The following is a 27,982-nucleotide window of genomic DNA, read 5'->3' as shown; positions in this document are numbered from 1 at the left end:
GGTTCAAGTCCGAATCAGACGCCAAAGGAACTGGGCATGTTTGGTCCCCCCCCACCCCCCTCCCCGCCGAACAGACACTTTAGTTCAGCAGGAATTTGATCCAGACTGGGAGTTCTAACAAAAACACATGTTTTTTTAAAATGAAACTCACTGTCTCCATGGAGCAACACCTCTAAGGAGCACTGCCATGACTGCAGGTCGTGCAGATGGCCAGTGTGTATCTGTGGTGGCCTCCAAAATGGCCACTGCCAGTGCAAAGAGGCCCAAAATGGACTGATTGGAGGCCGATGGGGGGAGGGAGAACTGCCAGAGATCTTTCTGTGGCTGTAGCAGCACACCCTGGAGGCAGTGAGTTCTTAAAAGTTGTTGTTGCTGGAACTCCCAGACCGGCTGTGGGGTGGGTGTTGGTGTTTTGGATAGAGGGCAAGCTGGGGGTGAGCCCTCAAGCAGGCCAGGTCTGATGGCAAACCAGCTTGAGTTTGAGTTTGAGCTGGTTCCCACATCCCTATAAATAAGTGGTTTTTCTACACATTGTGTAAACATTAATGTGGTAGCAGTTCTGCTGATGTGTGAAGCCAATCCCTTCCAGGGGAAATTCCCTCTAAATTCACTTTGAATTCTGCTGTAAGGAATATTTGGTGGCAGTCTGTCTCCTGAATGTTCAGTTTACATAACACTTAGTTCTTTTATTCTCAGTCTTCATTTATTTTCCCCATTTATTTTCTCTAGGCACCTGGTTTGAATTTACCCCTCATGAAGCTGGGGTTCCTGGTCTGGGGGCGTATGTTGACATCAAACACTTTGGGAGCGTATTTGAGAAAGGGCAACTATATGAAAAAAAGAAGGGGAAAAACATCTGCTATCTGCAAGGTACACCATCCAAATTGCTTCCCAAGTCTGCCATTCTCAGAATGCCAAATTCCCGAACTATTTTCTGTTGGCATGATCAACTGATAGGAATGATGAAGAAGGGTGTGTAGCCAAGTACTAATCAACACTTAAATATAAATGTAAACCAAAGAAGTTATGAAACAGCCGCTCTTTATATGCTATGCAGGAGGACTGGTTATAGCCGATAACCTTTGTCAATTAAAAAAAACTTGCGTTACTACACAATTATTGTATTTATTTATTTACGGTCTTTGACCAAATAGTACAATACATTTACATGAAAAACTAAAACTGCCTTTCATCAAAAAGTTTACAAAGTGACGTAGAAGGAGAAGGTAGTTTCCTGCTTCAAAGGTTCAGTCAGAACAAACAAACCACAAGGTAGACACCAGCAACAGCTGCTGGAGGACGCTGCTGGGGTGAATAGAGCCAGTTTCTCTTCTTTCTATTTATCTCTCCAGTTTTTTGTTAAATGAAGAGGAGGACTATTGACGGTTTAACTGATTTCTGCCATTTACTTTATTATGGCATTTTGTACACTTGTATGGGATGAGATGGGAATTTTGATTATAGAATATTGGTGGATATGTGGTATTGTGTTTACAATACATACACTTTTTCTGTAATGGCAGAACTAGTGTTTTCATTTTCATTTTCTTCATTGATTGGTCTTGTTCTGAATTGTTTGATTAAGTCCAGGGGAGTGTTCTGTGAGAGGTTTAAATTTTATTTTTTCTCTGACGATTAGATTTATTTTTTAGATCTACTCTCTTCTTCTAACAGATTATCTTTACTCATTAAAGTATACTTAAATATTATTACTGTGTTTTCTTCTTGTTTTCTTAGCTGTGGATAAGTAATTGCTCTTATTCATGTATGACTATGTCGATCTCAGAGATGTAACCTGTTCTATTTCTATTACTAATAAAAGCAAAAATTCTTGGGGGGGAGGAAGAAAGGTCCCCCTTTCCCCTGTTAGCAGGGGTTAAACTGGTGTCCAGGGAAAGGATGGTGTACATGTATGAGACGTGGGGCTGCACCTTCCTCCTTTCGGTGTTGATGGGGCCATCTTAGGTGGACATGGTGAAAAATCTAACCTTTAAAAAACTAATTTGGGCCTCTTGTTGACATCAATGAAACACGGGACTTCTAATTAGGGATGTACAAATTGATTTGGGTACAAAATGATTTGCACCCAAATCTGGCTGATTCGGGTGATTGTAGACAGAATAAATTGCCCCTGTGCTCAATTGCCCAGATTCAGGTACAAAGCAAATCACCCAGATTTTGACCTGAAAAAGTTTAGGGATTCAGACCTTCATTTTGTGGCCAAGGTGGGTTGGGTGGTAGTGCCCAATGGGTGGAAGCTACCACCCAAATTTCAAAGAAATTGGGCATGGGGGTGATCTTTAACAATTTTTTGAAGTTTGCGATTTAAACCTTCCCCCCCCAGGGAATAATGAGGATTTCAGCAGACCCATAACTTCACCCAAAGTGGGTTGTGGTGTAGTACACATAGGGTGCCAACCATCCTCAAAATCTCTCATTTCCTACCAGAGAATCTCTCAAAACACCTCGGACATTGAGAACAACAAAACCCAACGCCACATGGGCTTGTGGGTGGTTGGCACCCTATGTTCACTATACAACAGCCCGCTCTGGGCCATCCTGGTGCCTCCCAAGTGGAGTTATGGAACTGCTGAAATCCCCATTATTCTTTATGGTGTCAAAGCTTAAAGATACACAATTCAATTTTTTTAAAAATCACCCCTTTCACCAATTTATTTGAAATCTGGGTGGTAGCTTCCATCCATTGGGCACTACTACCCACCCCACTCTTATGCCTCTCGAAACCCTTTTTTGTCCTGAATAGATTTGGATTCAGAAAATTTGGGTACAAATTGAATCTGGGGTGATATGTGGGGGCAGAGTCAGACCCCAAACAAATCCAGGGTGATTCGATTTGGGTACAAATCTTTTTTAAAAAATTGATCTGTGCACATCCCTACTACTAATGCCATTTCTTCCTTATTTCCAGGTTTATGGGGAAGTGCCCTTGGAAGTGAGAAGGAAGTTATTAAGACGATGTCAGGTATGGCTTTCTGTGGTCAGAGCTAGGATTGGAGACCATGTGAGTCTGATAGGAGCCCATTACTCCAGAAGAACCAGTCGTATGACTGAACAAGCTATTCTTGTTCACCATAGACCCAAAGGCAAGGGTTCTCAAATGGTTTGATACTGTGGCCCCCTAAAAAAACATAACTCCCCCCATGCTTAAAGCTGCTGACTGACATCCCGATGAATGATGTGTAGACCAGAAACATGTTGTTAAGCATGCAAACATGTTTCCATTCTAGCAGGGCGCGAGTGATGTGCGAACCGGTTTGGTTCGGGGGTTTGATAGTTCATGGTCGGACTAACCCCTCCCCTGGTTCAGTCCAGACCCAGATGGGGAACACACACACCTCACGAAGTTCTGTGGTTTTGCAATCTTTAAATTCTTAAGAAAGAATTTAAGAGGTTTTTTACCTTTTACTCCCCTCAGAGTTCCTGGAGCTGCTGGGGTGGGGGGGTGTCTGCTGCAGTTCCCCCTCACCCTGCTGGCCTTCTAAAAATCACCCCCTCATGCAGTTTGGGAGCTCTTCGGCTGGTTTTCAACCTTCACCCGGCGGCCATGTTGGCGGTCTTGGCTGTATGAGAGAACAGCCTCTGAGTCTTCCAGTACTTCCTGCTTGCCCACAGGCTCTCAGGTTATCTTTCCATCAGGATTTCAAACTATTTCAGCTGTTTCAGAAATCATACACTGTATAGAGAATCATGTGGTGTTGAATGAAAACTATATACAACTCTTTACCCAAGTGCACACAACACTTCCCGTAACATAATTAAGAAAACACTGGTAAATGCAGAGCAAAGGGAAAGTAAATGGAAGGATAACCTTGGTGCTGGCGGCTTGTAAGTGGTGACGGCATTTTGGCAATGACGTTGGTCTGGGCAAAGCCAAAGGGGAGAAATGAACACACTGACTAGATGGCTGTGATGGAAGTAGTTCCTCAAGTATATGAACGTATGCATTTTACCTTTCAAGGTGCTTTAGTGGATTTCCCAAAAGATGACAGTCAAAAGCCTGACAGTTCAACAGAGTCCAGTAAGTTATTACAACAGGCTTTATGATCTCTGTCTCCTCTCCAAGCTTCTTTTCTTTCTTTGGCGCTCTGATCAAACCTTAAATTCTTAGACAATCCGGAAGATTTATCTGGGCTAGCTGTGTGGTCATCATGCCCTTTTCTCTCTTGTACATTCGGATAGGTCCCAAGGCTAGTCAGTATGAATGTATTCTTAATAGACCCATGGGCTAAAGTGGTGCAGAGCAGGGGTCTATGGTTCACTTGTATCTCGAGATGTCAGGTTGAACTTTGGATTATGCCTCAGAGAGCCATTATCTAACAGGCCCAACATCTTCTCAAGCACTGCTGGAACTGCTATCATTAAGTTCCTCTCGCCTTTACAGACCCAAACATATAGGATATACTACATGCCAAATTAGAAGCACTGTATAGTGTATGAATACCCATCTTGTTTAGATATCTCTAAACTGTGCTAGGTACTTAGCTGAAACATCTTAAGTGGTGCAGCGAGGAAATGCTTGACTAACATGCAGAAGGTTACCGGTTCAAATCCCTGCTGGTACTATATCGGGCAGCAGCGATATAGGAAGATGCTGAAAGGCATCATCTCATATTGCACGGAAGGAAGCAATGGTAAACCTCTCCTGTATTCTGGTGACCACAGAGCCCTGTGGTTTTCTTTGGGAGGAGTCGAAATTGACTTGACGGCAGACTTTACTTTTTACTTAGCTGGAAGAGTCTGCCTTATGTGTGGATCTCAGGAACTTTGTGGCAGAATCGTGCAGGCTCATCAGTTTAGAGGGAAAGCAATAGAGAGGATGTTAAGCATGGTAGCATGGCTGCTATCACTGTCCTGAGAACACTTGCCAATGTTTTAGTCAACTTTTCCCCCCCTCTCCAGCCCTCTACAAAAGCCACTTCATATTGCCTGAGAATCTTGAGGAAGTAACTTAGCCAGGCCTTGTTTGTACATGAACAAAGGACTCTATCCCTGCTACTCTGTAGGGCAGTCACACAAAAGCATTTTTCATCTGTTACTAGTAAAAGGGCTTGCAAACCCATGAATGTCTTATCTCTCTGTGATGCTAGTTAGTACTTGCAACACTCTTCTCAACAGCTTTTCATTCCTAAGGTGATCAAGACACTGGAATAATTGGACGGGCCTATCAGGCAGTTCTGGAGCTGCTGCTGTGTTCATCAGATGAGAAAATTGATGAGAAACTTTTTGACAATTTAGAAAGCATCTTGAAAGGTAAGTGAACTTTGGACCCAAGATTTCTGTCCATCTGGAAGCAGGATGGTCCTATAGGCTTTATTTACAACATTTCTATCACACCTTTCGGTAGAGCAAGTTCCAATACAGCTAACAGGAGTTATTGCTCTCTGTTGAAAGCATGTGAAACAGTGGCTCAGTGGCATATATTTGGGTGGCACAGGCATGTGTGAAAGGAAGGGGAGAACATTTCCCTGTAGTCTGGAATGCTGCACTGGCGCTTCATTAGTCCGGATGTCAGCCATTGCCTTTATTTCTTATTCACTCTTTTTTGCTTCTGTTGGCAAAGCCTTACCCTTTTTGTCCTGCCTTAATTCATGATGCCTTTCATGTAGATCACAGTGGCAGCAAAAGCTATGGACTCCTCAAAGGAATGCGTCAGATCTGGCTTACTTCAGATCCTGAAAAAAGGAAGAAAGAGTGCATGATGCTAGGTAAAGCTTTGGACATCGATTTTGGAGGTTAGTACCATAGTGATGCTGTTGTTGCCTTCTAGCAGCAGCTCTTTCTCAACATTGCCTGGCCTCCATGAAGAAAAGAATCTGGTAGTCTGATCATCTCTCTAGTCCTTGATGCTCTAGTAGGGATGTGCACAAATATGTCTTTTTGATTCAATTTGTGCCTAAATCAAATCATGCCTGATTTGTTTTGTGTCCAAATCTATCCCCCATTAACCTGGATTCAATTTGAATGTGATGGATTAATATAAATTCAGCCTGCTTAACAAGGTCCTAGGGGCACCAAATTTGGGTGGTGGGTAGATCCCCATGGGTTCCACTGGCCACCCAGATTTCAAGGAGGTGGGGAACTTGCTTGATTTTTAATGTGTGTTTGTTTTAGTTTTTAATGGCTTTGTATATTTCTTCCATAGGAATTAATGGGGTTTCAAAGTCACCCTATCCTAACCCTAACATGGATCCCCAGCTTTCTTTCTCATTTTTTTTTTAAAGCTAAGCTTTAGCCCTTGTAGAAGTGGAATTATGTAGCAAAATGTGTGATCATTATTTTTCAAGTTTTTGGTTTGTTTGCTGTATACAAACTTTTCCTGCTAATAAATCCGTAAGAGGATTGATTGCACACCTTCATTTCTTCTGTTCATTCTTACTATCATTGGACTGTGCCATCTGCTAATTGCTATGTGCCAACTGTCACCCCCACCTGCAAGACAGTGGGGTACTCATTTTATTTTTTAGGAATATTGAAGTGTTTAGATTCTTTAGTGTCTAATAACGTTCCCTCATAATTAATCCCTATCAGAATTTATTATATTCCTTCATTTCTTCTGTTCATTTTGGCTGTCATTGGACTGTGCTAACAGTGCCAACTACCAACTGCCACTATTTTTCAAGTGTATAGACTCTTTGGTGTGTCATGGGAATTCATTATGAGGAAAGGTTATTAGACATCAAAGAGCCTAAACATAAACACTTGAAAAAAATTCCAAGAAGATAAAGTGAACAGTACCCCACTGTTGGGAGGGGGGATTTAGTTGGCACATGGCAGTTGACAGTTGGCACTGCCCAAACGTCAGTCAGAATGAATAGAAGAAATGAAAGTGTGTAATGAATCCTCACAGAGATTCATTGAGAAAAGTTATTATACACCAAAGAATCCAAACACTTGAAAAATAGTGACCACACCTTTTGCTCGATAACTCCACTTCTACAAGGGCTAGAGCTTAGCTTTTTTTTTTTTTTTTTAAATGAAAGCTGTGAATCTGGGGGAAATGACAGGAGGAATCAGTATCTTGAAGCAATTTTATTAAAATCTGGTGCGATTCAGGAACTGAGGGCTTCACAGTCCCTCAGTTGCTCTTGTTGGGGGTTGTAATTTTACCCTCAGTAAAGTGGGGTTTTAAACCCCCATTTGGGGGTTTAACAAAGCGCTAAAGAAGCTACCCACTCCCGTTAGAGTAGAATGCAGAGTTTAGTTGTTGCAGGTACTTAGAGAAGAAACATGGCGATTCTTGTAGAAGAAAATACTAAGTATTTATTGAAGTACCCTTTGGATAGGAAAGACCCAATCCTAACCTATAGACTACATACCGAATAGATAGGGAGAGAGAGAGATACTTCCATCTGTTCTCTAAGAGGAAAGGAAGGGAATCTGACTCTCACAGGAAATACCTGAAGAGTCCAATCAGGGGTCATAGAGTAGAGACGGGTAGAACAGCTAGGGAGACCTTTACTCACTATCTCTACTCCCAGTGCCCTTAGTGGTCATCAGGATGGTTGATGCAAAAGGTCAATGCACTGGAACTCCATCTCCAACAGCTCTTTCTGCTCTGTAGAAGTTTGGGGTGGCCATTCCTTTGACTGCGTCTTGGGTGATGGTCCTTTCTGCCCTCAGTCTTTGGATTGTACCATGACTGGTTAAAACAGATGAGAGCTGTGTGACTCAGAGCACTGTCTAACTGGAATCTTCTATCAATCTGACCAATAATACAGAAATGAAATATCAGTGTAACTTTAAACAAAAAAGATGACATTTTAAATGGAAACAAATTCATTAAAATGTTCTTCTTCTCAAGAAGGGAGTTGTGACTTTTCAATTGAGGTCTATCTGTCAGTTTACTGCATCTTTTCTTTTAAGGAGTAAAAGAAATTGAGACGAAGCTTCAACCGGATTCCAAAAATAAAGGCAAGTAATTGAATATTACATTCATAGTGCTCTTCTGTCTCTTTATAGCTAGTGCCCTCTAGTGGATAGACTTACAACTGGATTTGGATCTGAGATTCCTGGATTCAAGTCCCAGTTTAGCCAAGGATTCATTAGGTTGGATCAAAACCAAAGTAAGCAGCAGGAAAATGGTCACTAATGCAGTTCCACAAATGTCTTCCCAATTTTTTTTAAGAGTTGCTGAAAGGAGATTGTATGAAAGCTCCATAACAATTCTCCTGCTTGTGCCAAGTAGGTTGTTGTCTAAGCAAGCCGGAGAACATATTTGGATTCAAGTTCAGTTTTTTCATACAATGCTCTGGTTCCAAGTATCTTCCATTTAGAGTTCTGTTCTACATGTGAAAGAGGACTTCTGAATCCCACCCACAATGTACACTTGAGAGAGTCACTAGCCTTGTACAGACATCACGTTGTATGAATGTTGTGTTTGTACTCCATGTTGTACACTCATAACCGTATTTGTGTAAATGATTGTACCTACCTACATGCATTTTAAAAGGAAATCTGGTACAGGCCCCTAAAATGCATGGTATAGATAGGAAGTGTTCTGCTGTATATAATGCGTGAATAACTGTACTTGTGAACAGGTCTGTACCAGGGTGTATGATAAATTCAAATGAGTGTTTGAATAGCATTACCAGAATAGTAAAGATCTGCCCAAGATGGTTGTAAGGCAGGGGAAAGCCTTTAAGATTAAAAAATGTGCAACAAAGGGCAGGATCTGTCACAATGATGAATGTTGACACCATAATAGTGTTCCCTCTAACAGGGATTCCAACATATTGTTGACTACAACTCCCAGTATACCCAGCTGCAATGGCCTTTGACTTGGGATTATGGGAGTTGTAGTCAGCAACATCTGGGAATCCCTGTTAGAGGGAACACTGACTATAACTGGTTCTAAACCAGTTATCTATTTTGATTAAAAGAATCTGTTTTGGGCACTTAACTGGAGCGGTTGGAACAGTGGTTCCCAGCCTGGCAGCCTCCAGAGGTTGCTGCACCACAATGCCCATCAGGCCCAGCCACAATACATTATAGCTGAGCCTGATGGGAATTGTAGTTCAGCAACATCTGGAGGCCCCCAGGCTGCGAACTACTGCTCCAAATCTCTCCAGTTAAGTGCCTGAAACAGATCCTTTTAATCAAAATAGATAACTTGCAAAAACTGGCACAGCTGCACAAGCCATATTTTTTGCTACTTTTGCTTCAGCGAGAACTGAGAGTTTTTTTCATTGTCACTTAGTCAAATTGGAACTCTGTCACATGAAACTACTTCACACTTGTTGGCCACTTCCCAATGCAAATAGCAGCCATGAAATTCCTTATTGGGGTACTCTATTGTCAGAAATCCTTGCTGCTATAAAAACATTGACTTGGGGGAGCAAATGAGGCAACACTAGTGCATAGCACTAATCTCAGGGCACTTTAAGCAGCCTAACTGTGTGCAAGACTGAAGCATTCATTTTATAAGACTAGTAAAATGGCTTGTAGTTTGCAGGCATATTAACTTAAGTTGCTGTGACTCTTGTCTTTGCCTAATGTCCAATAGGAGAGTTTCCCCACATTTCCCCGGGTGGTAATGCATTGGGGGTGGGGGTTGATTTTCCCCCTCTCATTTTGGTCAACGTCTACCTACCTGCAAAAACATCATGTTTCTATTTTTCATGGTTTGATCTGGGAGCGCCATGGCAGTCAAATGAGGGCTTGCAGTATGCTGGCATATTAACATCTCATGCTTTGTGACTCTAGTGTTTTCCTAGCTCTATGAGATCATGTTCCCCTTTCTTTTCAAGGGGGGAGTTTTTCTGGATTTTCTGGAAATGTAATGAATTTTTCTGGAGTTGGGATTGTTTTGGTACCTACCTGTAGTCTGGGAGCTCGCAGTCAGTGAGGCAGGCCCAAGCAGCCTTATATCGGATACCATGGCTAAGATCCAGAGCACCATTACAGCAAGGGGAATGGACTAAGCTCTTCTGGACTAACTGCACCAATGAAAGAGTTACTTTTTAATGCCTCCCCTTTTCTTTCCTCCCCTGCAGAGTTGTGAGGGATATTGACGGGGGCACAGAGGGCTTCCTGGGGAGGGTATGGGAAGGTCATCAAAAATTGCCCCTTCTCTAATGCAAGTAGTCTGGAAGTGCTGTTGGTCTTCTCCTTTTGCTGCACTGGCCGATACCTCTAGGTTGCTATTAGGTTTGAGATTGTCCTCTGGGACTGAGATTTTCTAGCTACCAACTTGTAACTTCTCAGAATTTCTCAGACATGAAAGGACACACACAAGCAGAAGGAAAGGCAGTCAGCATACAGTAGGTGTCTCTCAGATCTTTTCTAGCCTTGGAAAAGATCTTTAGGATTTCTCCTAGGGTCAGAATAATACCTTCTGTTCACTTGAGCAGCCATTTCTAGCAGTTTCTTGACTTAAACAAATTGAACTGTTACTGGCCTGAATTCAAATGCACGTTATGAAAGGGTAAGATCATGTTGGCAAGTTCAGCTTTTATTGTAGCAGTACTCTGGAGGAAAAATGCTGACATGAGATGCAGATCACACTTGCATGCACATTTTGTGTTAAGCTTTTATGTTGGAGATGCAGAAACAATTGATTGAAAAATGATTTTGGGTGTATGTATTTCAGTTTATGATTTGTAGAATTGTTTTAGCTTGGCATTTCATTCCTTCTAGCTTCTGGTGGCCACTTCCATACCATGGTGAAAAAGACCTATTCATGCCTTTTGGGATGGACATGGGGAAGCACCAATAACTTCCTGTACCAGTGCTGTAAGGTTATACTGCAGTAGCATAACTTTTAAAATATAGACTGCATTTATGAATATTATATGCTGAGGTTTGATCTACATGTTAGGACCCAATATGGGGATGTCAACAAAATGGCATCCTTATGTTGAGTTCTTCAGTTCCTTCATTTAGGACTACTTAACCCATGGTTTGTTAGTTGACAAACTGAGAGAGTTGGTCTTGTGGTAGCAAGCATGACTTGTTCCCTTAGTTAAGCAGGGTCCACCCTGGTTTCATATGAATGGGAGACTAGAAGTGTGAGCACTGGAAGATATTCCCCTCAGGGGCTGGAATATCTGGGAAGAGCAGAAGGTTCCAAGTTCCCTCCCATCTCCAAGATGGAGCTGAGAGAGATTTCTGCCTGCAACCTTGGAGAAGCCACTGTCAGTCTGTGTAGACAATACTGAGCTAGATAGATCAGTGGTCTGATTCGGTATATGGCAGCTTCCTATGTCCCTATTCACTCCTGAAAGTAATATTGCAGTTTACTCATCCCAGCAGCCAATATTGTAGAAGCAGGGAAACACAACCGAATAAAATCACATACAGATTGAGTATCCCTGATCCCTGGTCCATGCAGTATCCCTGGTCCCTGCATGGGACCAGAAGAGTTCCGAATTTTGGATTTTTCTTGAATTTGGAATATTTGCATAATAAGATACCTTGGGCACGGGATCAGAGTCTAGATAAATATAAATGCTTCCTCTTTTTACTATCACGGTTACCCATAGGGGTATCATCAGGCTTCTTTGACATTTTTGACATTACCCTGTACTGTACCTTTACCAAACAGGGCAGGCACCAACAGATGCCAACAGAGCAGGTGCCAAACTGAGCAGGGAGTGGAGGGGGGGAGGCTTTCCCTTTCCCCACTAGTGACAAAGCAAGAACATCAAAAACATTAAAAAGCTTCACAATAAAAACAGAGCTGCAACAAGAGAGATTTACAGTCAAAACCCTTGTAACTAATAGCCTTCTGAAATAAGATTTGACTGCATGTTTAAAAGCAGCAAAATTGGGAATCTGCGAGTGAGTGAGCTGAGACGTTTTTGTTCTTGTTTTTGTTACGGCGTTTCCGGATTTTGGAGCTTTCCAGATTTCCGATGTCCGGATAAGGGATACTCAACCTGTAATCAGATAAATATTCCTACACCTTTCAGTGAGGAGGGGAAATGTCAACAGTGGATGTCATTTTCAGTGGTGTTCACATGGAGTAACATGCAGAATTAGTTTAGGCTTGAAAGGAGGTGTGGGTGGGGCTTCTAACACATTAAGTTGGTATGATGATTTCCTCTTCAATGGGATCCAGTTGAACCCAATTTGAACTGAGGGTTATTAATATTTATGCCATCTCTGGATGCTGCACTTTACAGCATCTGAGAAAGTAGGTCCCTGTGTCAAGGGGCTCACAATTTAAAAATGTACACAAGGAAAATAATGGAGGAAGGGGAGGTGATTGGAAAGTAGTGTAAACTGGGGAAGAACATGTGTTTCATGTATGCGTACTTAAGCTTGGTTGCAGTTGGGTATTGAGCAGCAGGGTGAGGCTTGATCATAGGCATCTAGACTAATAACGTTATTACTTTGTAACCAGCTACCTTCAGCAGTTTGTATTGGTTTAAGCATCATTACACTGAAGCTCTGTTTCACTTGATATTAGCGGATGTCAAATTTCCGGAGCTGACGAACAAAGAGGTTGTGTCCCTCATTGATGCTGGTCTGGCCATAAACACTGCTTACCCACTTGTGCTCCATCCAGAAAGGCAGGCGAAACTGATCCTTTCCTTTGACTTCAGTGCTGGGGACCCTTTTGAGGTAATTCATTTATAAGTTAAAGGGCTTACAAGGTTAGAGTTATAACTAAAGGATGGGAGGAGATAAGATGGCACCGAGAGAGAGCTTGGAGGGCAGATCTGTTTATCTACCCCAGCTGCAGCAGAAGTGCACATGTAAGGAGAGCACTGCTAACTAATATTGTTGGGAAACATGGAGTTAAAGTTCCAAGTAGTGTTGTTGGTTTAGGAAATACATCAGAGAGGTGGATAAGCCTAACATCTAGTGGTTTGCTACATCAGGGAGTTATTCACACATGCCTTCATGCTGCGGGGTATCTGAAAAGTGAATCTGCTTTGCAGCAGCTTCACAAGATGTTTAATTCAGGGGATAAATGGACAGTTCACATAGGGTCGACTCTTCTCTGCAATCCCTGGGAGATCTTTTCCCCTGTGCGTTCCCACTGACTTGCTGTGGATTTTTCCTCCAGCCAATCACAGAGAGGAGGAGGTGAGAGAGATTTTTGTTAGTTTGAGTTACAGAGGAGTAAAAGACTGGCATGATGATTTGACAAAAGCTCAATCAAACAGCAGAACACTTAACCCTTGCCTTTTTGAGTGACTCCCTTCATCATCTCAGGTCTTACACACACACCCCAGATGATTTAAGAGGCAGGGAAGTTTAAATTAAAAAAAATCAGAGCTTTCTCTCTGTCATTAAGAAAATTGCAGGCTAATGGAATCAGCACAGACAAAGAGGCTCAGGTTACAGCCATTCTGCATATCTAAAGCCTATGTGAACTCCCCTTTGCTGAGTTTTGAAAAACTGAATTACTGCCAATTGCCACTCCACACATAACAGAGAAACGGCAGGGCATAACAGAAGCCTCGGATATTTTTTCAAAAGCCGCTGAAATTAAAGGATTTTTCTTCAAGCTGGATTTACTTTGGGTTAAGCCAGAGAATGTGCAGCCTCGATTTGGAGGGAAACAGAGTCCTGTCTGTACTGGTCCCTGATAGCCAGCAGCTACTTTGGGGTAAATACAGCTAATATGTGGACTGCCCACTCCATTCCAGAGGAGATTTGAACTAAAAGACCTGTGTGTAAAACTTCCAGGAGGTGGCAGAGGAAGACAGAAGTCTGTCTCTGTCTCAGTCTCTCATATAAAGGTTAACTGAAGTAGATAAAACATGGCCAGAGAGGGAATCCTCTCAGGCTCAGACTGGCCCACAAGGCAACAGGGCCCCATCACGCTCGGCAGCACTGAATACTCCCACCCTTAAGTACCCATTCTGCTCAAAACCTGGTGCCCTCCCCACATACAGTCCACCGCCCTCTCAGTGCCCACAGTCTGGCCCTGAATCCCCTTACTCACTGTCTTTACCCCTAATGCCCCAAGTGTTCAATAGAGTTGCTGTGGCTAATAGTCAATGCCATGAGGATCTGCATTCAACAACTTCTTTTGTGAGCTCCGATATATTCGTTGCTACTTTTTCTTTCTGTTGGACCGAAGATAGTTCAGATGGTGATCGGAACTAAAGGGCTGTTATGCCAGGACTTATTTAAGAGAAACTTGCATCTCATGACCCTTCATTGATTATGACCAGCAAGACATGAGTGAGATGTTACAGCAGCAGTATGTTCTCTGTGGGCCTTTGCTGAAGTAACCTTTAGTGGTCTGGTAGCTACCATGGTATGGGCCTTTTCGTTATCATTCTGCCATAAGAGGCATCTAGGATATCACTGTTCCCCACAGGGGTGACACTGGCATGTGGAATAACTTTATATGTGATTCTGGGCTTTAGATTACTAAAGTAACACAGGAGGAAGCTACATTACCTCCCATGCCACTTGGGTAATATTGTTAGGGGGTCCCATAAGTTCCTTTTCAAGCTACCCAGAAGACTTTGCCATATGGTGCTGGTAATACCATTAAAAACGAGACTTCTTCCTTTCTCCTTGGTTCAGACAATCAAAAAAGCTGCTGAATATTGCAAGGAGCATGGAATGCCATTTCCCAAGATAGATGAGAGAGAACTTCAGGATACAGACGACCCATCAGACTGTTATATCTTCAAAGGGGAGAATGCACCAACCGTCATGCATTTCCCACTATTCAACAAATTCAATTGTCCAGGTAAGATGAGATTGAGATTCACTGGGGAAATACGTATTTGGTGAGATAATGGAGTTGCAAAATTAAGATGGGAAACCTCCAGTGGATCATCTGGTTTCCAGCACTAAATTAACTTAATATTCTTCCTGATTGTAACTTATCTCCCTAAAGTCTAAACTGCTTAAAACACACCTTTTTAACGAGGCTTTTTAATGTTCCATTTTTATTTTGTTATATCTGGTAGGTTCTTTAGTTTTTTATAATCCATTTTAATTTGAACCTAATAATTGTTTTTAATCTGATTTTATTTTATTACTTGTATCTGTGTCTATCTTATTGTTATAAACCACCCCAAACAGTAGTGCACTGGAGGGGCGGGGTATAAATATTTTAAATAAATGGTGAATCTTCCCTCCTTAATCAGATCAGGACTGCACAGCTTATGACCCACCATGTAGAATTCCTTATCTTGGTCTTCAAGACACCACCCCCACCTTAGTAATTGGGACAAATTTGGATGATGTGACCCCACCTTCCATTCAGAAATCTGGGCATCATTAAGAACCTTCTTGAACCCCCTCCAAATTCAGGCCCGACTTGTAGTATAATGGGCTTCACCTTTACTGCAAGCCAGCTATCTCAGCTAGTTTTCTCTCCTTCTAAGAAAATTTATCCTTACAAAGAGATTGGGTACCAGTGATGAAGCTGAGAGGCATTCCAGCCTCTCCATAGATGCTGCTCTTCTGTTCTGAGGAGTGTCTTTTCCTGCTCATAAAATCTGTGGGTTTTGGGGTGGTTTTTTTGCAAAGCTTCCTGATCAGGTTGCAGTCAGTGTAGTATAAATTTAGATTATTGGACTAGAACAAAGGAGTGGAGGGTTCAAATCTCAAAAGCGTACAAGGTGACCTTGGGCCAGTTCAACCTAATTGACCAAAGAGGGTTGGTGTGAGGGAATAATTACAGAAGGGGGAAGAATGACACAAAAACATAAATAGTAATTCACAATCTCTTTCATTTTCAGGTAAAGTTGCCGAATACAGAGATCAGTTTGGCACCTTCAAGATGAGCTATTCCAAGGAGGAAATTGAAAAACTGCTCACTGCAGCAAAGAAGAACGTAGCTCATAATCACCAAAAGATTCTAGAGGAGATCAAGCGTGTTGCATGTCCTCTTTCACAAAAGGCTTAAGCAAACTGCTTCTGTTCTACTGTTCTAATCACTGATTCACACAATCTGTTTAAACCAGACAGTACTTAATTGCCAGTGGAAATGCATTTGTATGGATACATGCAACTTTGTAAACTAATCTCATATATAGAATTGGGAGGAAGTGTCATATTCACAGAGTCTGGCAGGAAAAGTGTCCTGTTCATATCTAAGTAAAATACTTACATAAGGTAAAATTACAATAAAAATGTAAATTTGCATTAATAAGTAAAACATGATTCAGGATCACACTAAAGGTAGCCAATAAATAATTAGACAGGTCAGTGTGAAGTGTCCATCCATGTATTTCATTGCATTGACTTTGTATACCTCATCTTTCTGTGTACACATTTCCATATGAACTATATTAAAATGATGTAACTTGACTGGACTCCACAAGTTCTTCTCCAAAAATCCTCTTCTCAGTTAAAGGGGGAAGATCCCATAACAAAATGCATAGTTTATTCATTGTGCCCATAACCCTTACCTTTTCCTCTGTGCATAAATGACTGCAGTTTTATCCTAATCATTTGCAGTTAGGGATAAAGGAAAGGGAGATCTAATAATTATTTATTTAACATATTTCTGTACCCTTGAAATCTTGAGGAGAGCTGATCTTGTAGAAGCAAACATGACTTGTCCCCTTAGCTGAGCAGGATCTGCACTGATTGCATATGAAAGGGAGACTGCATGTGTGAGCACAGTAAGTTATTCCCCTTAGGGGATGGAGCGGCCCTGGGAAGAGCAGAAGGTTACAAGTTCCCTCTGTGGCATCTCCAAGATATGGCTGAGACGCCTGCCTGCAACATTGGGGAAGCCACTGCTAGTCTGTGTAGACAATGCTGAGCTAGATGAACCTATGGTCTGACTCACTATATGGCAGCTTCCTATGTTCCTATGCATCTCTGGGCAGTTTACAATTGAAATAATTTAAAACCCAATATTAAAACCTTTAAATCTAATCTAAAGCCAGGGTGAACAAATATGACTAGTGCCTTTTAAAAAATTGCCACAGATGGGGAGGCTCTTATTTCAACAGGGAGCACATTCCAAAGTCCAGGCAGCAACAGAAAAATCCCAGAGAAGCTGGTGGCAACCGTAGGCAAACTTCAATGGGCCATGGGGTTCATGGCGAAGATGATGTTGATAATTATAAACTTTATTTAGCTGCTCCATAACAAATTGATTACAGTGCTATCCCCTATTTTTAGCCTCTTCTCCAGTAGGCTTATGAGATCACCTGGCATTCTCTGTGTGTGTCTGTCCCCCGCATCAACTTTGCAACATCTGAACCAATATTACATTGAGGAGGGAGAAGGGGCGGCAGGGAGATATCCTGCTGCCCCGATTACTACAAGAAATACGAGCGCTGGAGGGGGAAAATTGGCGGGAGGGGTAAGTAAACCCTCCCCCTACCTTAAAGGACCCCCCACCATCCAAATCGGCAAGGTCGGGACAGTCTGGAGGCCTTTAGAATGGCCTCCGGACCGGTCTGGACCCATCCCCACTGGAGAAGGGGATGTAGGAGTGTTATCGTAATGTCCTTAGCAAGTTGAACAAACCAGTCAGAAAGTATCAGTAATGAGTGTGATTAAGTATATAAATCAACAGATCATCTCTAAAAAAAGATTTAACCTCAGTGTTGATCAAGGTTCCTGGGAGGATGCTGCATGTCTGCCAGCTTGGGGTTCGTCCACTGTCATCTGGGGCTCCTGATGAGCAGAAGGGACACAAGAGATTCTCGTATTTTCCTTGCTGTATTGCATCCTTCTCAAATGGTTGATTTTGGGACCTTGTCTTAGTTGCGGTTCATTGCTCCCGAATCCTCGAACTTGTTTACTTGTCCTTTGGCAACACAGTGTGCTAAGAGGAAAACCTGAGTAGAAGTGATTGTGTGGAAGCAAGGTGGGAGGAAGGTTTTCCTCTTAACTTGCTTCCACACAACTGAAAATTGGGAGCACACACAGCTCTCCAAACTATGGTAGAACACAACTTCTGATTGTGTGAATAGCTGCATAGAGGCACTGCCCAGATTGTCAGGGTGATGAGTGAGTGTGCTCCTAGTGCTGCCAAATAGCATGTCATACACTGCCAGGGATTGGCCCCACGCAGCTAGAACTGTCCCTGGTCAATTGATCAGGATCAACCTTCTTTCTAAAGGGTATAAATACCACACAGTGCATTGGTCTTTATTTATTCATCCTGCCCTGTAGTGTGGGGCTTGAGCAATTGCTTTTGCCTTCTGGATCCATCTGCTTGCATGTGGTTGTGGTTCTCGCTGCTTGGGGCACAAATGAGTCTGGGTTGTATTTGTTGGAGTTTGTAATTTTTCAAGACACCAAGGAAGCTACCCACTCCAGTTACAGAGTAGAGGGCAGAGTTCTATTGCTGCAGTTATCTAAAGAACACACATGGAGATTGTTGTACAATCTAAACTAAATGTGTTTATTAGTGAAATACATTTTGGATAGAAAAGACCGAGTCCTGTCCAAAAGCTATATAATGGATAGGTGGATATATATCTTTCCATCTACTCTCCAAGAGGAAAGGAAGAGGACTGACTTCCCACAGGAAACACCTGAGGAGTCAAGGCAGGGGTCATAGAGTAGAGGTAAAACAGGGACAGGTAAGGAGACCCTCACTAACTACTCTACTCCCAATGCCCCTAGTGGTTGTTAGGCTAGTTGGTGCAAAACGTCAATACACTGGAACTCCATCTCCAACAGTGGTTGGCCCTGCCACTGTTCACCGGGCCATGTCTCTGGGTGTAGGGACTCTGTTCCTCCCTCCCTCTCATTTGTGCATACCAGTATCCTTATTGTCATGAAACCTAGGAGGATATTGAATGAGGGCTCCGTGGTATTCTCACCCTCACTTCTGTGCTGGAGGCCATCAGATTGTTCCTTGGTTGCACTGTGGCTGTTGCTCTTTGTTTCTGCATAGCTGCTAGCACAAGGACTACAGAGATAACATGACTTTTTTTGCTGTTTAGAAGCTTATTGTCATATGAGGAAGATACAGCATGACCTGGCACTAGTGGTGGCACTAGAAGAAAAAATGAAGGGGGGGGGGGGCAGAAGGGGCAACACTCAGTTCTGGATGAGTGAGCTATGCCTCACATGTTAGATCTCTGAAACAGAAATGGGGGGGGGGTGACTTGTCTGAGGGGCCATTTGCCCTGCCCCTGAACTACCCTTGCCTGGAGATGTCCCAATGTGATGCTATTTCCATAGGATTCCTGGGCTGGCACCCATTCTGGAAATGCTTTCGTCCTAATCGGAGCCTCCTCGAAACCAATTGATCAGCCAGCAAGCTATAGTGTTACATATGCAGAGATGCCAGCAAAACTGGGATCTGAGCCCCAGCTGCTGGACAGTGCGTTAAGTAAACCAGACTCTAGGGTTAGAAAGCCAGGAATAGCTGCACTAGTAAACCAAATGTTAAAGGTATTTTATTACCTACCGTTCCTTGCGCTTGAGGCATTCAGTGCTGGGAAATGTATCCTTTCCCAGCAGGGCCTCACTGCCCTGAACTGAACAGAAGCAAAGAAGAAGGTGAACAGGAAGTCACAGATTTTAAAAAACCTTACTTTCTAGCATCTTAGGCAATCTCCTGCTCTTTGGCTCCGAGTGTGATTTCACTGAACTGCCCATAAGAAAGCCAGAAAGAAGAGACGGACCACATTGGACACCAGCAATGGCTGAGAAGGTAAGCTATCCCTTGGTCAAACTGCAACACAGCTGCCAATGGGCATCTGCTCAGAATGCAGGTTTTCTCTTCCACACTTCTTCTGTACCTGTTATGCATATGATTGACCTGTTCAGACATGACAGTGTAAGGGTTTTCAGGGGTCTGCATACATGTGTATGGGCTGGTTTATAAAATGCTTCATCTGCTAAACAAACCACATGTGATCAGGGTGTGTGTATCCACACACACATATGCCCTGCCCTTCCTATCTCCCGTGCACTCCGTACTATTTAAACTAGTATTTTGGTTACATGTAGAGGAGCAATTAACATGAGCTCCCTTCCCACACAAATAGGGAAAGGTGCCCCAGGATACTGGACGGGGAAGGGTAGTATGTGTTTATGATGTGCAGATGCCATGATCAGATGGGCAAAACATTGTCTGAAGCAGCTCAGTACTTTTGTGTGAATGATTATGCATGCATTCATTTAGAAATGGGACCTTGGTACAGGCCCCTAAATCCAGGATACAGACAGGACATGTACAGCTGTGTGCATGTTAAACATAACGTGGGTAACTCTTCATGTCTTCAGGTCCGTATGTGTGCACTCTGTGTACAGCTATTGAGCAAAACATGTGCACAGAGCTTATGGCATAAACGGCCAAGAGCAGGGTTTCTTAACCTTGAGCCCCCAGATGTTGGGGGCTCCCATCATCCTCAGCCACAACAGCCATGTCGCCCTCAAGGTTAAGAAACCCTGGCCAAGAGCTTGTCTGCACTTTTTTCCCCTTCTGCTGCAAAGTAGAGCAGAGGCATTTCATATTCCCCAAAAGAGAGCCAGTGTGGCTGTTCACACAACTGAAAACAGGGTAGGACGAATTTCCTACCCAGGTTTGGGAGCTGTGTGCATGTGCAGTTTTCAATTGTGTGAGAGCCGGGGGTGGATTAAGCTTTTAGCCACCCCTAGGCAAAACCAGCCCTTTACCTTTTTTTAAAAAAGTGCTGCTGCGTGGCTGTGGCTGTGGGGAGGGTGGCGAAGGGAACATTTCCCCCTTTTGCCCTGCATAGAACACTGCTACTGGCAGCAGGTTGGGGCACAGTGGCTGCAGGAAGGGAGGTGGGTGGGGGTGAGGAGGGGAGAGTTCCCCCCCTTTTACCTTCAAAAAGACTGCTGCGTGACAGGATGGTGGAGGGGTGGTGAGCTCCTCCCAGCTCCCCTCCTCCCAAGGGTCTGCACAGGCCTCTCTGCTGTACAGCATTCTTGGCCTTCCTCTACACATGGAGGAGGAAGGCCGAAAATGGGCTGCACTGCAGAGAGGCCCATGGGAGGAGGGGATCTGGAAGGAGCTTAACTGCCCCCGATCCTGCCACAAAGCGGACTTATCTAAGGTTAAATGGGGAACTCTCCCCTACTTGCCCCCACCCACCCTCCCTCCCTGTAGCTACCGCGCCTCATCCCACCACCGGCAGCGGCGTTGTTTACAGGGGAAAGGCGGAAACCTTCCCCTTGCCCCCATTCCCCGTAGCTATTGCTGCCACCACACAGCAACATTTTTTTTTTAAGGTAAAAGGGTGGGGGATGTTCTCCTTGCCCCCCACCCTTGCTGCAGCCACCGCTGCCCCCAGAGAGGGGTGGCAATATTGGCTGCTTCTCAAATTCTGCCACCAGAGGCAAATGTCTACTCCACTTCTCCATTAATCCACCACTAGTGTGAGCAAACAACTAGGTAGGAGGAGGGAGAAGTGATTGTGTGAGAGACAGCAACTTGATAGGACAGCTTTTCCTCCTACCTTGGTCAAATAACAAGGTGCTGGCTATCCTCTATAATAAAAGCCTTGGGTGTGCGCCCACGTCTCTGCACCCGTGTCTCCCTCGGCCGTTCTGGGCATGCGCGGAGTGCATGCCCAGAACGTCTGAGGGAGATACGGCTGCAGGCACCAGGCGGCCATGTTGGCTGGCTGGTCGGCCTGGCCGAGGGGAGGCCGGAGGCGGCCACAGAGAGGGCAGAGGCGGCGGCGGCGGGTCCAGCCCGGCCGCCGCTGAAGCCGGGTGGGGGGAGGAGGCGGCGGGGGAAGCCGGCCGAGGCGGCGGCGGCGGAGCCGTGGCCTCGGTCAGAGAACACGGTACGGCCGAGCGGCCGCAGCAGGGAGACTGGGCCTGCTGGTGGCGGTGGCCGCTGCGGGGCGACTGGGGCCAATGGCGGTGGCGGCCGCAGTGAGACGACTGGGCCCAGCCTGCTGGCGGCAGCGGCGGCCGCACTTGGCCCCGCCAGAGACAAAGGGAGCGGAAGGAGAAAGAAAGGAAGCTGCGTCTGAGCAGCGGACTCGGGGCCCAAGTGAGTGGATGTGATGTGAGGAGGGGGAGGGGGAAGGGTAAGAGAGAGTGGGGCAGGAGGCTGACAGGGAGGGAAGGGTGAGAGGGGGTGGAAGGGGGAGGGAGGGCAAGAGAGTGGGCAAGTGAGTCTTCTCTACTAGCGCCCATTAATGAAACGGGCTTAAAGCTACTAGTTACCTATAAAGCCCTAAACAGCTTAGGCCCTGGGGATTTAAGAGAATGCCGTCTTCACCATGTGCCCCACCGCCTGTTAAGATCATCTGGAGAGGTTCATCTCAGCTGCCATCAACTCGGCTGGCGGTTACTCAGGAATGGGCCTTCTCCATTGCTCCCCCTGGACTTTGGAATGCGTTCCCTGTTGAAATCGGAGCCTCCCAATCTCTGGCAACTTTTTAAAAGGCACTGAAGACACATTTATTCACTTAGGCTTTTTATTAGATTTATCCTTTTAAAATTTTTAATGTTAGTTTTAAATGTTTAAATGACTTTAATTATGTAATTGATTTAGCTTTGATTAAAATTGTTTTGTTATAAACCGCCTTGAGCCATTTTTGGAAGGGCACTATATAAAGTAAGTAAATAAATAAATAAAATTAATTCTGAAAGCTCAGTAGGGCTTGTTTTTGGCTGTGTGGACAGCCTCAGTACATCATGTGAAATAATCCAGTGCAGATGGCACAATATAGACTGGGGGATATAGTCCCTGAAACAGCTTTTCAGAGGCATGGCAAGGTTGGAGTGGGCCCTGAGACAAAAAGTGAAGATGAGACGCTGGATGGGAACCTTCTTCAGAAGGACATGAGGGGGAAGAGCAAAGAGCAAACTGTCACCCAGCTGGCAGGCCCACCTCTCTTGTGGTGGGGAGGGGCATTTGTCCCTCCCCCATCCCTTTTCAATTGTAGCTGTGCCCCTGCAATCATCCCAGTTGATGCTTTTGGGCTTCTTGGCTGAAGGGCCACAGTATGGGATCAAGCTTGTTGGGGTGAGACGGAGCATATTTTGCCATATCTATTTTCTCTTTTTTGTCAGGAAAGAGCCAAAGTCCGGATCTCTAAATCTCTCTCAGATGGTGAAAAAAGAGCTATTGCTTCTAGAAAGCAAGAGGTGAAGAAAGGCCTTGCCAAGCTTGGAATTCAGTGTGATATGGTAGGATTTCATTGATTTTGTTACCCTAGAACAGGGGTAACCTTTGTCACTCCAGCTGTTGAACTACAACTCCTGTCACCCCAGCTACTATAAACTGTGGCTGGGGATTATGGGAGTTGTAGTTCAAGTTGTAGTTGCCTACCCCTGCCCTAGAAAGCATTTCCCAACCTTACCAGGAAGCTTCGCCAGGGCATTCCATGAGGCCTCTTTCCAGTGGTGGCTAAAGACTGCTGTGTGCTTGAAGCAGGGTGCCTAATGCTGCAAGCCCTTGCACATGACTGTTTTTCCTTCTTTGAAGTGGAGGCATCGTTCTGCCTCACTAGCGTCCCAAAAATTGGCTGCCTGAAGTGACTGCCTCACCTTGCCTAATAGAAGGGCCACCCCTGCCTTTTTCATATCCAAAAAGAGCACACAAACTTGCCAGTTCTCTGGAAAGGATATTGGCCTCCTGCAGATGTTCAAAATGTCCTACAGCTGAATCTGTGGAGAAGGGGAAGGATGGGGTTGCATGTGGAGATTCCCAGACTCCATAAGTGCAACACCCCACATATGTTGGGATCTACATAGGCTAATGTGATGTCTGAAGATGGCACAAAGAGCAGCATTGGGTGTACGTGCATAAGCACCTGTGCAAATGAGACCTGAAATACATGGAGGTCGAGTGTGTGTGTGTAACAGTAACTCTCCCACACATCCCTTCATCAATTCACCTGTACATATTTTGCACAGGGATATTATGAGACTTTATATGAGTTTATATAAGGCAATTATACTAGCGCTGAAGTGATTTTTTTTTTTAAAAAAAACTCAAATATTGTCAAACTAGCAAATGTTGCATGCCATATTTCAATTGTGTAATTTGGCATTCAAACTTTGATCATGAATTTTTGGCACTCTGCATTGCCATCAGTCCTCCCTCTAACAGGGATTCCCAGATGATGTTGACTACAACTCCCAGAATCCCCAGCTGCAGTGGCCTTTGCTTGGGGATTATGGGAGTTGTAGTCAACAAGATCTGGGAATCCCTGTGAGAGGAAACACTGATTGCCGTTTCTTTTTGTTTTTTCAAATACAGATTTCATAAGCTGTAAATACCATTGCATTCCGGTCATCGGCTAATACTTTGCATATCTCCTATCAAATACTGTCAAATAGCAAAATGTCTAAAATGCAAGTGTTCAAGTCAGGTGATAATTATATTTGACATAAGGCAATGCCATATATAATTGGGATATTCAGAGAACAGAAGCTGAATACTAGGGGTGTGCAATTCGGGATTTCGGGTGATTCGGCTCGGACGCGAACCGAATCACCCCTGTTCTGTTTTGTGCCCGAATCTGGGTCACCCGAATCACCCTTGATTCGGTTTGGATTTGGATTTAATCTGAATCTGAATCTGAATCGATTCGAGGGGGTAAAAAGGGGCCCAGGGGCAAAATTTTGGGGTGGGGTGGTAGTGCCCAATGGGTAGAGTCGACCACCCCAATTTCAGTGGGATTGGGCAAAATCCTGATTTTTGGTGAATTTTTAAAGTTTTAGTGACTTTGGGGCAGTTCGGGGACATAGCATGGGATCTGGGCAAAAGGAGTGGGGTGGGGTGGTAGTGCCTAATGGGTGCAGACTACCACCCCAATTTCAGGGGGATTGGGCCAAGGGCTGATTTTTGGTAAATTTCTGAAAATTTCATGTCTTTGGGGCAGATTGGGGCATATTGGGGCAGAAAGTGGGGCCTGGGGAAGAATGGTGGGGTGGAGTGGTAGTGCCTACTGGGTGGAGGCTACCACCCCAATTTCAGGGGGTTTGGACAAAGGGCTGATTTTTTGAGAATTTTTGAAGTTTGGGTGTCTTTGGGGCAGATTGGGGGCAGAAAGTGGATCTGCCCCAAAGGAGTGGGGTGGGCTGGTAGTGCCTAATGGGTGGAGGCTACCAACCCCATTTCAGGGGGATTGGGCAGAGGGCTGATTTTTTGAGAATTTTTGAAGTTTGGGTGTCTTTGGGGCAGATTGGGGGCAGAAAGTGGATCTGCCCCAAAGGAGTGGGGTGGGCTGGTAGATAGTGCCTAATGGCTGGAGGCTACCACCCATCCCCAATTTAAGAGTGATTGGGCAGAGGGGGGAATTTTGGTGAATTTATTTTTATGAGGTTTGTCTTCATAAGGTGAAGTGTGCTAAATTGATTACTTCCTCATATTATTCATAGTAAAGGAAAGTGTGAAAAAGTGAAAGTGGGGTCATGAGAGTTGTTTAATTGAAAAATATCTCATTTGCTATGATAGAATGAGAATTCACACCTCAGAAAAAACTTCTGGAAAATTTGAAAAAATGCCGATTTTTGACCGAATGTGAAGGGAACCATGGGGGGGGGAGCTCTTCACCATGATTTTCTGCCCCCCTACATTGTGCTGTGCCCCCAGAATGCTCTAAATTCAGCCAAAAATAACCACTTTTTAAAAGAATGGGAGCCATGTTGTGGCTCTGAGAAAAAACATGGTGGCCGGAATTAATCTCCACAGTCCCTTCTGGCCATCTCCAACCAGCGGATACGCAAGGTTGGCATGTTTTTTATTTTCTGCGTATGCCGAGATTGGGTGTCTTTTACCCGGCCATGGATAATGAATCTGCAGATAATGAATCCATGGATAATGAGGTTTCCCTGTATATCAAGAGATTCTACCACCATAAAGGCTGGTGGTGTTTGCATGAGGAAAGACTTGGCAACAATTTGGGGAGCCACTTCACATAAACAGCCTCATCCATCCAGTTGCATTTTCAAGCACTATGTGCTCTTTTGAACAGTGCCTTGATAATTGGACACTGTGAATTCTACTTTTAATGCACTCCAGTTTGTCAAATATCTATTGAACCCACACCAGTTAAGGCACAAGGCTTACGTGGGGGAAATTAGGTTTATTCAACTGGTTGCCAAATCAGCATCAACAAAGTGCTTGGGTCTCCATGTTACACTGGGGATTAATAATAATCATAAAAGGGTTTGCAGTTTGCAAATCCATGAATATCTTATCTCTGTGACTCTAGTCTTTCCCTAGCTCTATAAGGTCTCTTTCCCTATGCATTTTTTGGGTAGTCTGGACTCTGGAGCCTCTCCACAAAAACAGCATGTCTCTAGCTTTTGTGTTTTGGTCTGGAAGTTTCATGTCGGTGAACGACGACATGTCAGGGCACACACTGTGGCTCAGAACAGCTTCACATCTTGTGGCTGATTGCTGCTCTTCTTAGCAACCAAAGGATATCAAGGCATCTGCTGGAGGCATCACCCTTCACCCCCAGGTTGTGTAGCCTTTAAGGTTGGCAGTGCCCTGTAGGCTAGAGGGCGGGGGGAACCCAGTTGGTGCACCCTGAGTTGTGAATCCTCCAGGGACTACCTCCTCATGCCAGACACATGACGTAAGGTACTTGCCAGTTGCTATCCTAAATTCCCTATTGCTGCTCTGTATTTGCGGTTGTGACCAGGAAAAGAACCTAATTATTGAACAGAGTGTGAGGTGGGCAAAAAAGACTCCCATCACCAGTCAATTAAATGGAGGCTGATATCAACCTGGCCCCCCAAAAGGGCAATCAGCCAAAACCTACGCCACCCTCCTAGGTTGTGGTGTGGGGGGAGGGAAGGGGTTGCCTTTCAAACACCAAATGAGTGTTTGAAGCTGCAATAGCTCACAAACTCCAGCCACTGAGGTCTCTCATCCAATCAGGCTTCCAAAACGTTTTGTGATTCATTAAGAAGCTGAGGTGTGGCAAAAGAGTCTTTCCAGGTTGTGCCTGGGGAAAGGGTCGCATTATTGTGGACTTGGGATTTTTAGTCTTGGTTGACTGCATTGTGACATCTTCTGTAGTTTGATGCAACTTAGTAAAGTGTATTCCTGGTGTCTTGATGTTCCTGGGAACACCAAGCTGAAACTAAAAGGGATCAGAGTTAGACTTTCCAAGTCCTACAAACAAATTAGTAAATTCCCCATTGGGATTGTGGTTGAAATCCTGTCAAACATTCTTCCCCCCTCCTCTGCCATTTTGGTGGAGTGGAGTGCTTCTGGACCCAAAGCTCTCCCTGGTTTCTCAAGTTGAGGCAGTGGCCAGGCGCGCTTTTTATCAGTTTCGGCTGATAGATAAGCTACATCCATTTCAAGAGGTAAATGACCTTAAAACAGTGGTACATATTTATTATTTGTTTTTTATTTATTCGATTTATATACTGCCCTTTCAAAATGTCTCAGGGAGGCTTACAACAGGACAAAACGTATTAAACATGCAAACAGCTAAAAACCCTAGAAACCCAGGGCAACTATTTAAAACACTTTACAACAGTTTACAGTAGTTTAATAACCCTGGAAGGCCAGGCTCTCCTGAAAGACAGTAATGAACTCAAATTACGGATCTCTGCCAGGAGTGCATTCCACAGCCCAGAAGCAGCTACAGAGAAGGCCCACCTCTGAGTTGCCACCAGATGAACCAGTGGTAACTGGAGACGGACCTCTGCAGATGACCTTAACATACATACATAATATTTATTCGGTCCTTGACCAGCAGTATTACAAATACAGACATACAAACATAAACTAAACATTAGCACGTATTTTACAAAGAATATAACAGTATTTAGCCACAGTTCTAATTTTATCTTCATCACATAGAGAAAATAAAAACCTCAATAAAAGATCAGCAGATGACCTTAATGTGCAATGGGGATCATGCAGAAGAAGGCACTCTCTAAGATAACTCGGACTTAAGCCGTTCAGGGCTTTAAGGTAATAACCAGCACCTTGTATTTTGCCCAGAAACATATTGGCAGCCAATGTAACTGTTTCAGGACAGGCATAATATGGTCTCTCCAGGTTGCCCCAGAGACCAATCTGGCTGCCGCATTTTGAACTAACTGAAATTTCAGAACTATGTACAAAGGCATCCCCACATAGAGCGCATTGCAATACTCA

General features: G+C 44.2%; 2 protein-coding genes across 6 annotated transcripts in view; both read left to right on the top strand.

Moving 5' to 3' along the window:
• Window positions 1-16,251, top strand: part of LOC128331637 (cytosolic phospholipase A2 gamma-like) — a 37,773-nt gene extending 21,522 nt beyond the window's left edge. For all 3 annotated transcript variants that reach the window (XM_053265262.1, XM_053265263.1, XM_053265264.1), the window contains exons 7-16: window positions 730-870; window positions 2,930-2,983; window positions 3,980-4,039; window positions 5,152-5,271; window positions 5,628-5,753; window positions 7,885-7,932; window positions 10,657-10,752; window positions 12,431-12,585; window positions 14,512-14,680; window positions 15,681-16,251. In XM_053265262.1, the coding sequence (XP_053121237.1) occupies window positions 730-870; window positions 2,930-2,983; window positions 3,980-4,039; window positions 5,152-5,271; window positions 5,628-5,753; window positions 7,885-7,932; window positions 10,657-10,752; window positions 12,431-12,585; window positions 14,512-14,680; window positions 15,681-15,847 (1,136 nt within the window). In that variant the 3' untranslated portion in view covers window positions 15,848-16,251. The remainder of the gene's footprint in view (window positions 1-729; window positions 871-2,929; window positions 2,984-3,979; window positions 4,040-5,151; window positions 5,272-5,627; window positions 5,754-7,884; window positions 7,933-10,656; window positions 10,753-12,430; window positions 12,586-14,511; window positions 14,681-15,680) is intronic.
• Window positions 16,252-19,369: 3,118 nt separating this feature from the next.
• Window positions 19,370-27,982, top strand: part of LOC128328892 (cytosolic phospholipase A2 gamma-like) — a 34,010-nt gene continuing 25,397 nt past the window's right edge. For all 3 annotated transcript variants that reach the window (XM_053259084.1, XM_053259085.1, XM_053259083.1), the window contains exon 1: window positions 19,370-19,573. The gene's annotated coding sequence lies outside the window, so the exon portion shown is untranslated. The remainder of the gene's footprint in view (window positions 19,574-27,982) is intronic.

Source organism: Hemicordylus capensis, chromosome 6 (genome assembly GCF_027244095.1).
Source record: "Hemicordylus capensis ecotype Gifberg chromosome 6, rHemCap1.1.pri, whole genome shotgun sequence".
NCBI classification, from domain to species: Eukaryota; Metazoa; Chordata; class Lepidosauria; order Squamata; family Cordylidae; genus Hemicordylus; species Hemicordylus capensis.
The sequence above is the reverse complement of the archived record's forward strand: the minus strand, read 5'-3'. Positions and strand labels throughout refer to the sequence as shown.